Consider the following 19,851-nt stretch of genomic DNA (forward strand, 5'->3'; position numbering starts at 1 on the left):
ACATGATTAAGAGACTAACCCTATGTGCAGAGTATCCGTAAAACAACATGTCAGCAACAACTGGTTTACAGAAAGGTGGGGGGTAGGAGGCTTCCCGCTGTGGGGAAAATAATCGAGTTCAATGTGGTCAATTATGGAAGAAGCATTGGCAGCGGATATGGACAGCCTTATAAAACACACTAAAAACATTGATCATAAACAATAATTTTAGATGGTAGTTATTTGATGTTTGTAGGCCTGACTAACAGAGGTCTCTCTCAAAAGAAAAATGAAGGAAGGCAGGATGGAAGGAGGCCATGCAGAGGTAAAATGTCCCTTCAAATGTGACCAGAAGGGGGCTGGTGACAAACCGCTGAATAGTTTTGTTTAAACAAGGCTAGAGTACAATTTTCTTACAATCAAACTTAATGAATGGTGTATTGATCGCTACTCCTGATCATAATTAGAGCACTGCTGACCCACATTTGGCCGCAGATAGACACACAAACCCTGATGTGTGAAAGTTTTCTCATGTACAGTAAGTTGTTCCAAGTCACATTGCCTTTAAGAAAAATTGTGGAGGAATTAAATTATTGGTGAGCTCAACTTTTGGTTTCTAAGAGGAAACTCAGTACTTAGCGAGACGATAAAAGCCACAACCCTAACTCAAAATGATTCACTTTGACAAACATGATGCAATTCTTTATTTGATATATACATATATAATATTTTTTTTGCTGCTAATGCTACATTTTAGGGATATACTGTATAATATAATAATAGGTTTATATAATAATAATAATAATAATAATAATAATAATAATACAAACATTTGTATAGCTACCACTATTCAAAGTATCTATAGAAGTGATTATTATGAGCACAGGACCAATAGAGAGCTAATACTGTAGTTGAGGGAGGGCCCTTCGGGGCCCCTCTGGCCCAAGGGCCCCGATGCGGTCGCAACTTCTTCAACCCCTATTGCTACGCCCCTGGCTTTTTTCCTGTTGGACTCAAAGCGCTCAAGAGCTGCAGCCAATGGGGTGCACTCAAGAGGCCACCCTGCAGTGACAGGGCCTGTACACACTGCTGCGCTTGCGCTGCCCTTTTAGAATAGAATAGAAAAATTGCATTGCACCAGTGTGCACATGTTTTCACGATTTTCCTGATTTTTCAAAAGAGCTTGCGATTAAAAAACGCAAGCTCTTAGGGAGTCTTGCCTTGAACTCCTTACTGAATAGGTACTGACCCTAGCCAGGATTTGAACACCAGTCTCCCATGGTAAAGGTGGATTCCTTAACCAAATAATGTTATATATCATAGGTTATTTCTTTTTCTTTTTTATAAGCCATTTACGTCTTATTGATTTCTATATTTACATATATAAATAAGTACATATTTACATATTGCCCTACCTGGACATCTGCATGGATCAAGTTCTTCCTCCTAATCTGGATTTCCTGAGATTCGTGTCGAACAATAACGTTGCGAGTACATGAGACTGGGTCCCCTGTTCCACAGTCATAGTTATCAACATAAATGCCAAAATTATCAACTCTCTTTTCTATTTCCTCCACCAAAGTGTACGTGCAGGTGCCTTGAAAGCTATAAAACGTTCCATCAAAGGTACGATAATGGGGATCACCCCAACCAGAACACAAACCTGGGCAGAAAAAAACAAAAACAAAACATTGCACCATAGATTATTAGTTAGATTTTAAAAGTTTGCTAAAGCTAAATATCTCTTTTGTAGAAAATTAATTTTTCAGAAAGTATCAGTTTAATTAATACTTTATAGTTGGGTAGTTTTCGGGAGAATTTTGGACTAAGCAAAACACAGAGGCTGCTATTGGTCTCTTTTTTGTGTATATTGCTGAAAAAAGAACTTACTACTGACCCACAGTAAGCACTGATTAACCAATCTTAACTATTGTGCACCTTGTTATAGTTTCTCATATGGGAAAACACACAAAGCACTGGCTGTTGCATGCTGAGAAGGATCTAATCGACCTCTGAAGTAATTAATGATAACAGCAACTACTGATGAAACACATTTGAAATTAGCTTGTAAGGGATGTATGATAAAGAAAACGGAAGCCTTTGTGGGGATAAGCTCAGGCAGTAAAATAGATGGTCTCTGTGGAAATCCTCACATATCAGGCCATATAGTAACTGTTGTTCCTACAGGAACTTACCTGAGGTGCATACGCTGACAGTGGGGCTTTCAATTACATTTTCAAAATGGGGAATAGGCTTATGAGAAGGTAGAGTGTCTTAGCAAGCTCATGGGACATTACGGTGTGCCAAGATGTCGCCTCCCAATCCACCAATATTTTATTATAAAAAATCAGTTTCTTCTACACAGGTTGTTACATCTTTGATAAAAGCAAGGAGTTTTGAATCAGGATGATACCATTTATTGGCTCACTTAGCGATGAATAAACAGTAAGCTTTCGGCTTATAATAAGCTTTCGGACTTGGTTCGAAGGCTTATTATAAGCTGAAAGCTTACGGTCTATTCATCTCTAAGTTACCCAATAAATGGTATCATCCTGATTTAAAACTCCTTGGTTTTACTGATGGCCAACACAGTACAACACTCTATTGCATCTTTGATAAAACTATAATTGGGAAACACTATTAGGCTACTTTGAAACACAGTGATTGGCAGACTTTCTAACCATTATTGCCCAAATGCAAGCTATGTTCATATAATTATATAAAAATGTAAAGAGTACTTCCAGTATAAAATAGAAAGCCTGAAATATAAGGATCTTTATTATTATTCCTGCATGGATAGGAGAGTGTAGGGTTAATTACTTCCCTGCTGGCCACTATTTCATTAATTAGAGAAACTCCGCCTCCTTACTCAGCAAAGCCGGCATAGCATATTTTTTTCTAAAGTTTTTCAAAGTTCTGTGGCAACCCCGACCTGCTTGTTATGGCCTGCCCCCAGCATGGCAAACACAACCTAATTGGTGGATACAGAGCTGGGGATGGGCAATGGCAAGGAGGTGGGGGTGGCCACAAAGATTTGGAAGACTTCAGGAAGCATGGCTGGGGCTGTCTTACAAATGGAGGGGGGAGGTGGAGTTCTGTCATTGAAGAATTATGGGCGAGTGGGTGTGTGATTTGTCTTTAACAAAATAGTATCATAAGGATAAAAAAACTTACATTCACATTCCCAGTGCCAGCAACACAAATCATCATCAGGAACTTGAATTGGTTGGCGCCCATTGGCACATGTGATCATGGGTGGTGGTTCACATTTCTTCTGCGTAATCTCAACTATATTATTTTCTATACACCTGGCCTCAGTACAATTGCAAAGCATCCAAACTTCATTTTGCTAAAAAATTATGAAAGTTCAGACAATGAAATGTGAAAAACTAAACTGAACTAAGAAGCATAACAACCTTTAAAGAAAAACATTTCTTTGTTACAGCTGAAACAAATTATGCTTTACATCTGCAGTGTGTTTACTTCCTGCTTTCCTGGAAGCAAACACAAGGTTAATATCCTGTGTTTACAAATGAGCTGCTCTGCCGAGGCAGAGGAGAGTTCCGAGCTGACACAGCTGAAGAAATCAAATACAGTGGCGATTAGTCACAGATGAGGGGAAATTAGACTGGATAAACTCTTTAAATACATACAGGGTGCATTTCTCAATGTTTTCCTTCTGTCCTGTGCAAGAGTTCAGGTCCGCTTTAAAAAAAATCAAATGAATAGAAAATACTGTAATTTTATGCATCACTAGTCAGCATGAACAAACATTCTGACAGTACGGCCCATATGCAATAATTTTTTTTCTCCTGAGTTCTCTCCTAGGAGTTCATTTTCATATTCTCTTTAAAATAACTTTTAAGTATTTTTCAATGAAAAAGTACCCAAATCTTGGTAAAAAAAAAGGGCAATAAAAATTATTTAGAGTATTGTCTTGCTTGCTGGGGGTTTAAAAGGCATTTTATGAAAAGGTGTGAAAATATCACCTAGGAGAAAACTGAGGACAAAAAGGGAATTGCATATGGGCCCACATCTACCTGTCCCTTTTTTCACAAAATAATACAAGTATTATTGACCAGTTATCAGCACGATGACAGTATATCCATGCCTTTGAGACTTCTTCTTAGCTTCAGGGGTGTAGATATATGTACCTAGCAGCGATCGCCCTACAAAAAACCCTACATACATTAAATAAAACAAAAAAAACATATTAGTTAATGCCTTAAATCCCCTCCTCTCCCATAGTTACCAAAATAAAACACTTGTATAAAAAAAATTGACTTTTAAAACATAATACATTAATATGGGACTCATCCACTTTACCTGTCATCCACTTTCTCTGTCTGTCCGTCCGTGGTTTTTTTGTACTGCGCATGTGCGCAGTACAGACAGCCGTTGGGGCGGGAGGTTGGGCCAGGGAGCAGGGTGGCCGGGCACACTGACTGGCGGCGGTGGCGTGATAATTTCACTACCTAGAGCCCGTTTTTAAACGGGCTTAGGTAGACTAGTTAGGGTATATTACTCTTATTTTTGCAAACAAGGGCAAACAACATCGTATGGTATGCAGGGGCTACCGCAAGCGACAAGTACAAACTACAAAGAGTGATCAATGCTGCATAAAGTATCATGGACTGGACCTCCTTCATGCATCCAGGCTAAGAACCAGGGCAAACAGGATTGCACAAGATCCCCGCAACCCCGGCAGTCGCTTCTTCAACCGCATGCGCTCAGGCCGCCGTTACAGAACTATTCCCACCAAAACTTCCAGGCACAGGAACTCCTTTTTCCCCACAAGCTGTGCTCCTTCTTAACTAGTGCCCCTCACTCAACAAGTCCTCCTAGCATGGCCTTCTGGTCACCTTGCTTTACTGCAAAATGCCAAACAGACCCCTATATCTACATGCTTGTTTTTATACTGTCTGTGTTTTATGTATCTTTGCACTATGACTATTTTTTTCTTCACTGTCTGTAATCTGCTATGTCCAATGCCGATGCTTACCACAAATAATTCTGGGTGCAGCATCCACCACACTTAGTGAAATGATTCTGATTCTGATGCAGTGTAATCGAACAAGACTGGAAAAAATACATCTTTATCTCCAAATAAGATATTGTCACCATACATTGTACTAGGGACATAATTTAAATGCTGTAATAGCTGGGACAAATGGGCAGATACAATGTGTAGGTTTTATCCACAGTAGCATGTTTTATTTTAAGGCTACTTACACACTAAGACGTTGCGTTAGGTGCTACGTTAAGGTCGCATAACGTGCACCTAACGCAACGCATGGTGGTGGTGGCAGAGGACGTTAGCAAAGAGCCTCGTTAAGCGGCTCTTTGATGCGTCCGTGATGCGTACTATAGTACGCATGCGCTGGTGGAGACCACGTGAGCGGAACACTCCGCATCACGTCGTCCCCCCATTGACGTCAGCACAGTGCAGTGAATATTAATTAGCCATGTGGCTAATCATTGCGCCTGTGCAAGCAGGCTGACGCGGCAAAGCCGCTCTAACGCTATAGCATGCTGCACTCTAAGATTGACGTGCAGCGTTACAATGTAACGCAACGTGGGCACTGTGAACAGCCCATTGCAGTTACATTGCTGTGCGTTGGGGAGCGTTACAGGCTGCACTAACGTGCGCCTGTAACGTCTTACTGTGAAAGCAGCCTAAAACTATAACTACTGAAAACTGAGAAAAAAATGAACTTTTTCAATTTTTCTAATTATTCCTGTTAAAATGCATATATTCAGATAAAATAATTCTAAGCAAAAAATACCACCCAAAAAAAAAACCTAATTGGTGGTGAAAAAAAATATATAGATTGTTTCAGAGTGATAAGTTATTGGTGAATGAATGGGAGGAGCACTAAAGGGGAACACAACCTGTAGTGGTCAAGTGGTTAAACTTTTTTTTTCCACTCAAATTTTCACTAATCAATGTTGGCATAAATTTAATTTTAAGAAAAATGTAAGTTTAAGTTAGCATGCCCAAAAAATATATTTGCCAGCGTTGATGATGATGTTATCCCTTCGGTCGTATCCGACTCTTGGCGATTTTTGGGTTAGCTCTCTCCATGCTTGTACCATTTCTGCCAGTTGCCTTAAACTCAATCCTGTGTCAGCTTTCATGGTATCAAGCCAACGCGTTCTCTAACGGCCTTGTCACCTTTTGCCACTGATCAGTCCTAGCAGCATTACAACATTACAGTTTGGCAAATGATGCACTTTCACCAGTCAATTAATGTTTATTTTTCAGAACAAATACATACCTTTCTCATTACACTTCAGTATTAGTGTGCTCAACAAATATATATCCTGGCTGAAGTCGATGGTGCATAAAAATGCATGTAACAGTACTGCAACCTAGATAAAATTCCCCACAAAGCATATCTTTTACACTCTGTAGCAGCGCAATTTGTGGACCATAAAACTTACCCTTGTATTCCCTAACTGGTTCGTGACCAAAAGCAATAAATAGAACTACTGCTCTGTGTGCTTTGTGCATAAGTCTTACAATGGCAGGTCAATACAATGGAAAGAGAATAATTACTCTAATATTATAGAAAAATAAATTCATTAAGAATATATTAGAACATTGATATCTATAAAGATGTAATGTACTGATATCAAAGAGAAAGGTTTGCTTAAAGTTTAAATAACCCAGGCCATATCTTCCTGTGACAATGTTTACATTGCAGGTTTGGTATTTACAGAAAAAAGTATTTACTTACTTCTCGGTATTGATCAATTACACAGCCAGTAGTCGTTGTTGACTTAACCTTTGTGGTTGTTGATGTGGACTTGGTAGAAGTGGTAGTATGTGTTGAGGACTGCTTTGATGGAGTAGATTGAGTGCTTACTGATTGTGCTGAAGTACTCTGAGAAGCCTGACTGTTAGGGGTAGCAGATGCTGGAGTACTGGTTGCAGGAGTCGTCAAGCATATCCAATAGTTTTCCTTAATGACACAATCTTTGTTACAAATTATTTTGTAACATATGTCATTGGCTGTGCCACTGATTATTTCACCTGGTTAAAATAAATAATTGTGATAGTATCAGAAAGTAGATACACACAAACATATACATCCTTTTTTCTTTAACATTCTTTATTGCTGGTGTTCGTCTATTTCATCTTTTTGTGGTGGTAATAATTACCGTAGTTACAGATGAGCTATTTATCCTACAAGCATTTTCCAAAATAAGAACATATGATCAGTTTGCAAGCTTCTGATTGGCTAGCGTTTAAGTGTAAAATAAACATTCTATGGATCCTCTTCTTAGAAAAAATATACAATTACAATTATTAAAGGCTGGGCCTTTTTCCTCCAACCCACTCCCTGAGAACTGTGAACATTAGTTTCCGAGGTGTAGCCCTGTCCCCTTTCAGAGAAATGCTGTGGCCCTTCAGTGACACTTAATATCTCGGATAGAGGAAGTGCTATGGCACTTCTCTGCAAGGAGGTGGGACTTTGCGCCAGAAGCTGGGATACACAGGGCTTTAGGGGTGAGCTGGTTTAGTGCGTACTTTTTAATAAGGTTTTACTGTATGTAAGTTAAAAGGGTCAATACTTCTGCTTCATTTGCACCTTAAAGGAGTCATCAAGCAATATTACCTAACCTCCAATCTACTTACCTGGGGCTTCCTCCAGCCCCTTGCAGCTGACATGTCCCACGCCACAGCTCTGCTCTCAGCTGCTGGGCCCAGGGCCCCACGCACGGTGCAGAGAGCAACCTCGAGGTCATCCTCTACTGCGCCTGTGCGAGTGCCAATGTCAATCAAGTCTACGTTGTGCATGGTGCACTGTGCAGGCACAGTAGTTCTGTGCCTGCGCAGTACACCGCGGACAACGTGCACTTTATTGACAACGGCGCTCACGCAGGCGCAGTAGATGACGCCTGGCTAGACAACGTATGGGAACCCCGGGCCGGCGGCTGAGAGCAGAGCTGCGGCGTGGGACATGTCAACTGCAAGGGGCTGGAGGAAGCCCCATGTAAGTAGATCGGGGGTAGGTAATATTGCTTGATTATGCATTTAAGGTGCAAAAAAAGCAGAAGTAATGAACCTTTGAACTTCCCTACAGTAAAACCTTATTATCTTCCTTCTCCCTGACAGATATCAGCCTTTAAAGGAAACCTATACCCAATTGAAAAAAATGAATTTCACTTACCTGGGGCTTCTACCAGCCACCTGCAGCCATCCTGTGCCCTCAACATCACCCGTCCCCCGCCGCCAGCTAGTTTCGTTTTTGACCGCCACGCGTATCATTACACGCGTGACCGCGGTTACAGGACGCTATAGCCGATGTCAACATTTATCTTTGTACGCATTGATACCCGCTATAGCGCCATGTAACAGTGGTAACGCGTATAATAATACAGTCGGCAAAAACAAAACAAGCTGGCGGCGGGGGACCAGAGGATCCGGGAGTGACGTCGAGGGCACAGCATGGCTGCAGGGGGCTAGTAGAAGCCCCAGGTAAGTGAAACTATTTTTTTTCAATTGGGTTTAGGTTTCCTTTAAGTTCCATTTACTTTTCAGGAAATTGGGCTAAATTAAACAACAAAAGTTGTTTGACAAGCTCATTTGCATAGACAACTTAATTTATTTATTTATTTAAATTCTTGCTGTACTGGAAAACAAAAAGGGACCGCAGATAATTTATTTGTAAGTCCTATATTTGTATATGTTTATCTCATGTAACCAGTCACTTCAGGTATGCCTAAATTAACCCCCTTGGCGGTATAATTCTTGCTGGATTTTAGGGTTAGCGGTACAATTTTTTTGCACCCTTTCAGACCCTAAAACCTGGAAAAAATAATTCTGCCAGGGAGATCTGCACAGCTCCAGTAATCACTCACCTCCCTGGCTCCAGCACTGCAGTTATACCTCCATCCTCCGGGTGGCTCTGCAACTCTAAAGTGAGACTGCTGCTGTCGTCATGAGGACAGCCGGCCATCTCACCAGGAGGAAGCAGAGCTCCGGAGGAGAGAAAGAAGAATGGCGTCCGACGTCGGGATCCCCGGGAGGTATGTAGAAACGCTCTAGCTGCGCGCATTGCTCTGCATTGAGCCTCCGGCGGCTACTCCGAGCAGAGGTCGGGATTACTGCTCTGAGCTGCGATTTTCCGCCCCGACCCTAGCTCGGGATAACCGCCAAGGAGGTTAACAGTAAGAGGAGTGTCAGCAACATGCTCTTTGCATTTAAAAAACATACCTGAGACAGCTAAATAATGATTTACTTTGGTCCTTATTACCTGGTGGATATGGTGTCCCACCATACACACATACACATGCTGAAGTGGTACTGACTGTGTTGACAGTAGTGATATTTGTAACAGGAACTGTGGTTATTGAAGTGGTAACTGGTGCTGATACAGTAGATAATGCTTCTGTTGTCACAGTCAGTTTGGTAGTCCCGGGTGAGGTGGTAGACACTGTATAAATGAAAACAATTACAATCAGCCTCAAAGCTTTAATTATTTTAATCTAAATCTACCTGAAACAAAATTGCTATCGTTATCTCTAACCACAATGCAAAAGCCCAATGAAAATGCTTACTCCCTCGCTTTCTTTTCTCTCTCCTTCCCCCTCTATCCCCCTTTGTGCTCTCCTATTAGTGATGAGCGTAATGACCTAATTATGATTTACGTGACATTTTGCGTAATTCGCAAAATTACGATTCCAGCCTCAATCAGAAAAGTGTAATTTCGCGAAATTGCTAAAATTTTATGTTTACACAGAATTTCGTAATTACGATTGTTTTTTGGAATTACGATTGTTTCTGTAACGGAAACAAATCAGAATTTTGTGTTCAACGCAGGAATTTTGACCATACTCGAGATTGTGTTCCAGTCCAGAGACTCCAGATACATTTAAAGTGACAGCACGCGCAGTGACCTTTGCATTATCAGATAATGCAGGGCCCAAAACCAACTGTCTCAGCATGCATGACCGCTAAGTACACCTTGACAAAGAGCATCTGTCTTAGAAGTGGCTGCAGGTAGGACTCCTGATACATCTAAAGTGACAGCAGGTGCAAGGGCCTTTGCATTATCAGTTATTGCAATCAGTAAATGGCAGTGCAATCAATGAGTGACTTTCCTGAGTTTAGCAATTACTTACATTTGCATAACTAGTATTAGAAACAAAATTACGTCCATTTTCGTAATTAAAATAACTTTGCTTCTATAGAAAATATGAAGTTTTAAAATCAAATTTGTGGCAAAATGTGAAATTATGGGGCAGAAATTATGGTTACGGAATTCCAAATTACGGTATGTATGGCAATTACGAAGTAATTCGCAAAATTCGCACCCGTAATTACGGAAATGCAAATTTCGACTAAACACTCTCTCCTATATTTCTCTCCTCCTCTATTTTTTCCTTAACACTCTCTCTGTCTCCCACCCTATATGCTTTCTCTTAGCTACAACCCCTCCCCCCATCCTCACTCTTCACCCGTCTGTCTCTCTTCCCCTTCAGTGTTCTCGTTCTCTTCTCTCTCTCTCCTCACCGCCTCTATTCTCTCTTTCACAACCATGTGATCTTCTCTCACACCACATTCCCCTCACCCTATCCTCTCACTTTCTCCCTCTGTGTATGATCTGCTTCTTTATTACTTTTTATGGAACTCTTGTTACAGCTACCTCTTTGATTTTCAGTGATGTGGTCTGGAGTTGTTGTTGAAACTGTTTGAATCTCTATTACAGATCCTGCAGCAGAAAAAAAGAAGAACATTTGAGACAAATGATTTCATCATCATTATAATTTTATATAGCGTTAACACCTTTCCCAGCATTTTCCAGCATTTATAGTCATATTGCATAAGAATTTCATCCTGGCCGAGTTTAGAACCTGGGACTAAAACAGTGCAAGGTGACAGTGCTATCAACTAGTGATGGTCATAATAGGTTAATTACGATTTGGTGGAATTTCACATAATTTTTGTAATTACCAATTGCGATTATAACAGAAAATTGTAATTGTGAAAAATGATGTGAAATGTAATTCGACTATATGCATTATGTTCATATTTACAATAATTTTCATGTTTGGAAAGTTTTTGTGATGGCTTATCCGTAATTCCGCACATGGATGGTCCAGAGGCTTCCCGGATCCTCCTACAGCCCACTATTTCAGCACAGGATTCTGCAATACCTATTCCTCTCAGTGAGTAGAATAGGTTTCTTCTGCTATTTTCCTCCATGCATTCAACTGGATATGTGCAGACCTTACTTTCACATGCCCAGTCTAGATGTGCTCCTCTGTGGCCTGAAGCATGGACACAAGATTAAGAGAGACCATGTGCTGGAATGGTAGGCCCTATGAGGATTTAGTAAGCATCTCGTGTATCCAGAGGCTACTAGCTACTGAAGTTAGTATCAAACACCTCCCTTCCCCCTTCAGGTGTGCCTCAGCACTTACTTGTAGTTGTATAGGTCTCCAAAGTTGTAGAAGAAAGTCCTGTGGAAGCAACGGAATAAGTGGTAGGGCTAGAAGATGTTGTTTCAAATTCTGTAGTGGTTGGTGTTGTTGAAGTCTGAGTATTTTCACTGCTGGCAGTTTGGATCTCTGTAGTAGTAAATATTGGAGTGGAGGTCTTACTAGTTGTGGTTGCAGGAATTGTAGACGTGTACCATGTTGTAGTTGCTGTTGATGGAGTTGTCAGTTCTGTTGTAGTGGTTGGATGAGTTGTAGTTGCTGACTCTGTTGTAGTGGATGAAGGCGTTCTAGTTGTTGTTGGAGTTGAACAGTAAGCAGGGACTACACAGCAATAAACTCTAACCCTATAGTCGTAACACAATGGCCTAGTATAATCGGATATGTTATTTCTGCAGGTAAGCCCTTTGAAGACATCACATGTCACATTCTGATTCAGCTTCTCAATTGGATCTTCAGGACGGGATTTTGCTCTGCAGAAAATGTCATCTGGAAACTCACACAAATTGTGGCCATTTTTTCTGATATTTTCATATGTCTCATACTCTCCTCCGGTATCAAATGAAGGAGAACTCACATCATACCACTGTGACCACGAACAGACACGGGTACAATCTATTGCAACAGGAAAAAATGCAAATGAATTATAAAATGTGGTTTACAATAAACAAAATGTTTTAAAAGAAGAGCTACTTTGCCAATTCCCGAAATGTCTAAATCAGCTATACTTTTTTTCCCTATATATTTAACCTCTTGAGGACTGCAGGGCTAAACCCACCTAGTGACCAGGCAATTTTTAGTTTAAAAGGCCACTGCAGCTTTAAGGCCAAGCTGCAGGGCCGCACAACATAGCACACGAGTGATTCCCCCCTCCTTTTCTCCCCACCAACAGAGCTCTCTGTTGGTGGGGTCTGATCGCTCCCCCCATGTTTAATTTTTTTTTATAAATATTTGTGTTGACGTTTTTTTAAAAAAAAAACCCTCTTCCTTTAAATCCCTTCCCTCCCTCGCTCCCTCCCTCCCCACAGCCGGCCAATTACGGTGATCGGCTGTCATAGGCTTCTGCCTATGAGAGCCGATCGCTCTCTTGTCCCCCATGGGGACAGCCGTGTCACACGGCTGTCCCCAGTGCAGCGCTGCTGCTGATCGCAGCGCTGCACAGAGTAAATAGACGGCGATCACGCCGTCTAACAGTCTCCCGAGCGGCAATAGCCGCTCGGAGACTGAAGGCGGGGCGGAGCTCCGCCCCCCAAGCAGGAGTTGCGATCTCCTGCAAAACAGAGCCCCAGGACTTTACGCCAATTGGCGTTAGGCGGTCCTGGGGCTGCCGCCGCGGCCACGCCTACTGGCGTGACGCGGTCGGCAAGAGGTTAAATGCATAGGAAATGTTGCAGCACTAGTTGTTATAATATCAAATTATAAGTCAATTTTATTTCCAGATTTTGTCTTTGTGTAGCATGAAACCGAAAGCTAAAGCTTCTTCTACCCATTCATAAAAATATTCTCCTCTATTAAAGGAATACTATCGATTCACATATTTTTTTTCAATTGACACAGGAATTGTTTGGGAAGTGCTGCTAAGTACTGGTGTATACATTTTAGTAGCAACTTCTTTGTTTACTGTTAGCAAAATATTTTCAATCTTTACTGACGCCAAAACTGACGGCTGACTGAGCCATAAGGAGAGGGGAAATTCCCCTCACACTTGATCAGTTAACTCTATGTGTAGCTCTGTGTGTGACAGAGAAGAGAGCTCCCAACAGCTGCAGCTCCTGTGTCCTGTGTTTCTAACTGAAGTGTCTGAAGAGAGCAGAGGAAATGTAACTAATTGTCACAGCTTTTTCATACTGTTTTTGCTTTCAGAGTTTGATATGTTTGATATTTGCTTTCTGTAGTCTGATATGCAACTCTGGCTGTGCATTGAAGCAGACACCCCTTCTGCAATTGATTTGTCCCAATATAGCTAAATCATACCCTCAATAAATTACAGTTTTTGCCTCTGATATTTAACATGAAAAGTAGGAAAATGTTTACACAGCTACTTAGACATTATTTGCACACTATCATTTAAGAACACTTGGGCACAATGCAAGGTTACAGTCAGGGGCGTAACAATAGACCCTGCAAGGTATGCAGTCACAGGGGGCCAAGAAGCAGCAGGGGGCCCCATGAGGGGGGAAGTTTCTTTTCCCTGTCCTGAGACACTGACAACTAAGGGCACTAAGTCTGCACAATTTTTCTAATGACTGCCTCTGCTCAGCCACTGATAAGGAATCATACAAAGTTTTTCAGACAAAGATTTGTAGACAGTCCCTATTCAGTGTTCAGCACGGTCTTGTGTACAGCACCTAGCCCCCAACCTCTCTACCCCTCCCAAAGTGCTGTGTACTGTAGTGATGCTGGAGAAGTCTGCAGAGCCAGTTCTGCTTCGTGGACAGAGTGAGTAATAAGCTGGGAGCATGGGAGCACACTCGTCTGTCGGTTTTCTGTACACCTTGTGTGCGGGGGGTGGGGGGAAGGGGGCCCCATCCAAAGATTTGCAGGGAGGCACAGCGATTTCTAGTTACGCCCCTGGTTACTGTTACTAATACTGTGTAATCAAGGAAGGCGAGGGGATCATTAACCTATTTTGGTTTCTGGACATAGAAACTACGTCCAGAAACCATGCGCGCTACCGCACGCTCCCGCGGCCGATCGTGCGCGTGCATGCGCACTCCCGGCCGCGGATTCGGTAGCCACGGAATCAATGTATCGGGCTATGGTGCCCGATCACTGATTCCTCTCCTCCGCTGAAAAAGCGACAGCTTCTCTCGGAAGCTGTGCTTTTTCTGGTCGTTGCCTCCCCACTGCGTCACTCTAAGCGTGTGTTATGCTTAGAGTGACGTCATGTAAACAAACTCAAAAAGTAAAACTACAACTAAAAGTAAAAAAAATTGAAATCAACACACAATTACATTATAAAACTATAGTTTACATCCCACCCTCCCAAAAATACCCAAATAAAATGTTTTAATATAAAAAAAAACCATTACAATAAAAAAAAAAAAAACATGTAAATATTTACCTAAGGGTCTAAACTTTTTAAATATCAATGTAAAGATGAAATATTTCTATATTTTTTTGTATTTTAAACTTGTAAATAGTTATAGATGCAAAACGGAAAAAATGCACCTTTATTTCCAAATAAAATATTGTCGCCATACATTGTGATAGGGACATAATTTTAACGGTGTAATAACCGGGACATATGGGCAAATACAATACGTGAGTTTTAATTATGGAGGCATGTATTATTTTAAAACTATAATGACTGAAAACTGAGAAATAATGATTTTTTCCGTTTTTTTCTTATTCTTCCTGTTAAAATGCATTTACAGTAAAGTGGCTCTTAGCAAAATGTACCCCCAAAGAAAGCCTAATTGGTGGCGGAAAAAACAAGATATAGATCAGTTCATTGTGATAAGTAGTGATAAAGTTATAGGCTAATGAATGGGAGGTGAACATTTCTCAAGTGAAAACGACGGAACGCGAATGGGTTAATAAATGGGTGTTGGACTTTATGCCTACAGCACTAGTTCAGTTTAACACAGGCTATCCTTTTGCATGCTGGCTATGACACGCTTAAAGTGAACCTGAGGTAAGAGTGTTATGAAGGCTGCCATATCCATTTCCTTTTAATCAATAACAGTTATCTGGCAGCCCTGCTCATCCTATATAATGATAGGCAACTGTCCCTGCGTACAGTTATAGAACTGTCCCTGAGGACGGGCATGGGCGGGCGTGTGAGAGGGCGGCCGAGTGTGCACGTGCGCGGCGGGTGCGCGCGTGGTGGGAGCGGGTGGCGGCTGTGGCGGCAGGGAATCACAGATCTAGAGTCCGTTTTTAAATGGGCTTAGGTTTGCTAGTCTACAATAATTGGCTGCAGCAGTTGCTGAATTACACAAACATGCAGCTAATCTTGACAGTTCTATAAAGATTGTGAGAAATACCTGATCTGCATATGCCTGTTCATGGTCTATGGCTGAAAGTATTAGAGGCAGAGGATCAGCAGGACAGCCAGGCAACTGGTATAGCTTAAAAGGAAATAAATATGGCAGCCTCCATATCACTCTCACCTCGGGTTCACTTTAAAGGTTCTGATTCAAACTTACCCCAGAATTCTCTCTCAGATTTTTTTCTTATATGATCTACAAAATACTACTTTGCAGCACATAGTAAGTAAAAAAAGTAGTAAAAAGAATGCAAGGAGACTAATATCAAACGTAAGTTGATTCAGGGAAGTTTAATTTGATATATTGACTCAAAAACTGGTCTTTTAAAGAAACAGTATATTAAAGAAACTACAAACACTACACAATTACTCCCCACCCCTTTTGCTAGAACAGAAATGCATTGGCAATAATGGTCACTCATGAATAACTAGATAACTTTGAAGCAAATAGAATCAGGTAGACTACAAAAAAATGTATTTCTTTGCGGCTTTTTGCCAAAAACTACTTTTGCCATGACATGTTTGGCTAGAAAGAGGTGCTAGAACAGGATGTTGCACATTAGTGGTTATCCCTATGTAACTGAAGCTGAAACTACCTGCACATACGGTACTTAGCAGACCTGAATCACTGGGAGACATTTATCAAAGAGTGTCTGAGACAAAATATTGTTTAGTCAGAACTGTTGCTACACCAATGGTAGCGATATGATGTGCAAGGATCCACTCTGGAGTACCGGAGTGTCAACAACGATTTCTCAAGATCCGCACCATCAAAAAGTCCATCTTTATTAATGTATCAAAATCATAAAAACATGATAAAATAGCATAGGTAAATGGCATATCTGCCATTTACCCATGCTGTTTTATCATGTTTTTATGATTTTGATACATTAATAAAGATGGACTTTTTGATGGTGCGGATCTTGAGACAAAATATTGGTCAGTTTTGAGAAATCCATGCAGAATTGCCTTAGGCATCTTAAGAAATAACTAGGTAGTGCAGTTTCCTTCTAAAACTGTTGTAAGGAATTAGGAAGGTTTCTCAGACAGCGCAGTGTGTGAGGGAAATTGCTGTTGCTGAGGTAACCAATACATCTGCTGTATTGATTCTGGCAGGCTCTTAGGCCTGGTGCACACCAAAAACCGCTAGCAGATCCGCAAAATGCTAGCAGATTTTGAAACGCTTTTTCTTATTTTTCTGCAGCGTTTCAGCTAGCGTTTTGCGGTTTTGTGTAGCGTTTTTGGTGTAGTAGATTTCATGTATTGTTACAGTAAAGCTGTTACTGAACAGCTACTGTAACAAAAAACGCCTGGCAAACCGCTCTGAAGTGCCGTTTTTCAGAGCGGTTTGCGTTTTTCCTATACTTAACATTGAGGCAGAAACGCATCCGCAATCCAAAATCTGCTGCAGCCCGGGAGTATGCGTTTCTGCAAAACGCCACCCGCTCTGGTGTGCACCACCCCATTGAAATGCATTACCCTAGCAGATCCGCACCCGCAAGCAGATCGCAAACCGCAGCGGAAACGCTCCGGTGTGCACTAGGCCTTAGTGAGGAATTCAGCAAGGGGAGGAGCCCTTCACAAATCATTTCTAGTCTGCACTGCTGCACTATCTGTAGAACTGCAATTAAGCACATCTTACTCTGCAACAGTTTAGGAATGGATTTGTACTTTTCTTAAAGGGCAACTGAAGTAAGAGGGATATGGAGGCTGCCATATGTATTTTCTTTTAAGCAATACCAGTTGCCTGGCTGTTTTGCTGATCCTCTGCCTCTAATACTTTTAACCATAGACCCTGAACAAGCATGCAGCAGATCAGGTGTTTTTGACATAAATGGTGTGATTCAGACACTTTTGCAGCCAAATAGATCAGCAAGGCTGCCAGGGAACTGGGATTTTTTAACAAGAAATAAATTCAGCAGCCTCCATATTTGTCTCACTTGTTGTCCTTTAACTGTAGTGCGGCACTAGACATTCATGCTAAACTGCTACTTTTAAGTAGTATTTAAGAAGTTTCTTATCATGCAGAACAGTCCCACTGCCAATTGGAACTGTTTAAGAAGAAAAATCGGTCGGTATTGCTTTGATAAATCTGTCCCACTGTCTCCAAGTTTGCATTGGAGCAGCAGGACGGTAACAAAAAAACCTTTTAAGCTGGATTCTTACTCTCCACTTACTTGTAGTTGTATAGGTCTCCAGAGTTGTAGAAGAAAGTTCAGTCGTAGCAAGAGAACTAGAAGTAGTGCTAGTAGATGCTGTTTGAAATTCTGTAGTAGTTAGTCTTGTTGGAGTCTGAGTTTTCACACTGCTCCCAGTTTGGATCTCTGTAGTAGTGAATATTGGAGTGGAGGTCTTACCAATTGTAGTAATTGTAGATTCAAGAGAAGAGGTTATTGGGGAAGATATATTATGTGTTGTAGTTAGTGCAGAATGAGCTGTAGTAGTTGCAGGAGTTGTAGTTGTAGACTCTTCTGTAGTGGTTGCAATAGCTGTACTTACAGATTCTGTTAAAGTTTTTGCACTAGTTGTAATAGTTGACTCTGTTGTAATGGCTGAGTGACTTATAGTTGTTAAATCTGCTGTAGTGGTTGGAATATTGGTAACAGCAGAAACTGTAGTTGAATGAACTAAAGTTGTTGATTCTGCTGTAATAGTTGGAAGACTTGTAGTTGTGATCTCTGTTGTTGTGGTTGTAGGAATTGTAGATGTGTACTCTGTCGTAGTTGTTGTTGAAGGAGTTGTCAGTTCTGTTGTAGTGGTTGAAGAAGCTGAAGTTGTGAAGCCTTTTGAAGTGGTTGGATGAGTTGTAGTTGCTGACTCTGTTGTAGTGAATGAAGGAACTATAGTTGTTGGAGTTAAGCAGTAAGCAGGGACTGTGCAGCAATAAACTCTAACCCTATAGTCGTAACACAATGGCCTGGTATAATCAGATATGTTATTTCTACAGGTAAGCCCTTTGAAGACATCACATGTCACATTCTGATTCAGCTTCTCAATTGGATCTTCAGGATGGGATTTTGCTCTGCAGAAAATGTCCTCTGGAAACTCACACAGATTATGTCCATTCTTTCTGATATTTTCATATGTCTCATACTCTCCTCCGGTATCAAATGAAGGAGAACTCACATCATACCACTGTGACCACGAACAGACACGGGTGCAATCTATAGCAACAGAAAAACATGTAAATGAATTATAAAATGTGGTTTACAATAAACAAAAAGGTTTAGAAAAAAAGAGCTGCTTTGACCAAAAGCCATAAAACAATCATACTTTTTTCTTACATATTTAAGTGAATAGAAACATTGCATGGCATTAGGTTATAATGTATTAAAAAAACATTAATATATTAAAACAATATTAAAATATTTTGCAGCACATACCAAGTAAAACAAAAAAGTACTAAACTATAAGTAAGGTACTGAATGTAGAAGTGCAAAAGCATCTCATGTCAAAAAAAAAAGAAAAAAAACAAGGATAAAAGAAGCATAAAAGTTTATCGAACCAAGGATAATTTGTATGTCTACTTTCCATAAGAAAAACAATCATTGTGACATCATTCATTTGTTTAAATTTGTTACGTTTTTAACAAATTGACATACCTAAAATGAAAGATTGCTCAGATAGCTTATGGTGACCTGCAGCCACGAGGATGCGTCTATTATTCATTTTACAATGACATCCTTACCCAATGTACATACAGCACTTTGGTTTTAAAGAAAACCTGAACTGAAAACTAAAAGTCAAAATAAGCATACACAAGTCATACTTACCTCCTGTGTAGTCTACTACTCAATCTCTTTTTCCTCTCCTGCATCCTGTTTGTCCACTGTGATCAATGGATTTCCCCGTCCTCCATTTTGATAATGGCCATTACACCATAACCGCTTCCTGGTCAGCACACAGTTAAACTGTAACATCGTCCACTTGAGCCATAGGGAAACATGGACACATCAGTTCTCCTCTCAGCTGTAACTGACAGCAACTGATATATAACCGACAGCAACTGATATATTTCAGTTCTGACAAAATGTTGTCAGAACTGGAAGGGATCACTGTCAGCAGAAAATGGTGAGTTTCTGAGAGGAACTGATGGCAAGGAAACTATGTAATGTTCATTTGAAGTTACCTCATGTGTTTATTTTAAATAATTTTACTCAGTACAGGTTCTCTTTAAGCTACCGTATTTGGGCTTGTTGGTCCTTACCAGAGAAAAGATTTGATATAAATGAATCTATTATGTAGAGTAGTTCAAAATACCCAGACAGCTTGTGATGATCCAGAACCCCTAGGAGATCATAAATAGCTTAAAGGGACCAAAAACCCCTCTTACTCATAGAGCTATGCTTTTGAACTGAATGTTCAATGAAATTATTTGAAACTAAAAAGCTATGCTAAATATAAATTTGCTTTCTTAAAACAGAAGGCATGCA

General features: G+C 40.7%; 1 protein-coding gene across 1 annotated transcript in view; it reads right to left on the reverse strand.

Annotated features, from left to right (window-relative positions):
• The window catches only part of LOC137537875 (mucin-2-like), a 213,930-nt gene that overhangs the window by 61,384 nt on the left and 132,695 nt on the right, over positions 1-19,851 (reverse strand). Inside the window, exons 31-37 of the mRNA XM_068259821.1 lie at positions 17,596-18,582; positions 11,413-12,042; positions 10,635-10,700; positions 9,243-9,422; positions 6,720-7,015; positions 3,154-3,328; positions 1,395-1,642 (exon numbers count right to left, since the gene is read on the reverse strand). Coding sequence (XP_068115922.1) covers positions 1,395-1,642; positions 3,154-3,328; positions 6,720-7,015; positions 9,243-9,422; positions 10,635-10,700; positions 11,413-12,042; positions 17,596-18,582 — 2,582 coding nt within the window. The remainder of the gene's footprint in view (positions 1-1,394; positions 1,643-3,153; positions 3,329-6,719; positions 7,016-9,242; positions 9,423-10,634; positions 10,701-11,412; positions 12,043-17,595; positions 18,583-19,851) is intronic.

The sequence above is a fragment of the Hyperolius riggenbachi genome, chromosome 11 (genome assembly GCF_040937935.1).
Source record: "Hyperolius riggenbachi isolate aHypRig1 chromosome 11, aHypRig1.pri, whole genome shotgun sequence".
NCBI lineage: Eukaryota > Metazoa > Chordata > Amphibia > Anura > Hyperoliidae > Hyperolius > Hyperolius riggenbachi.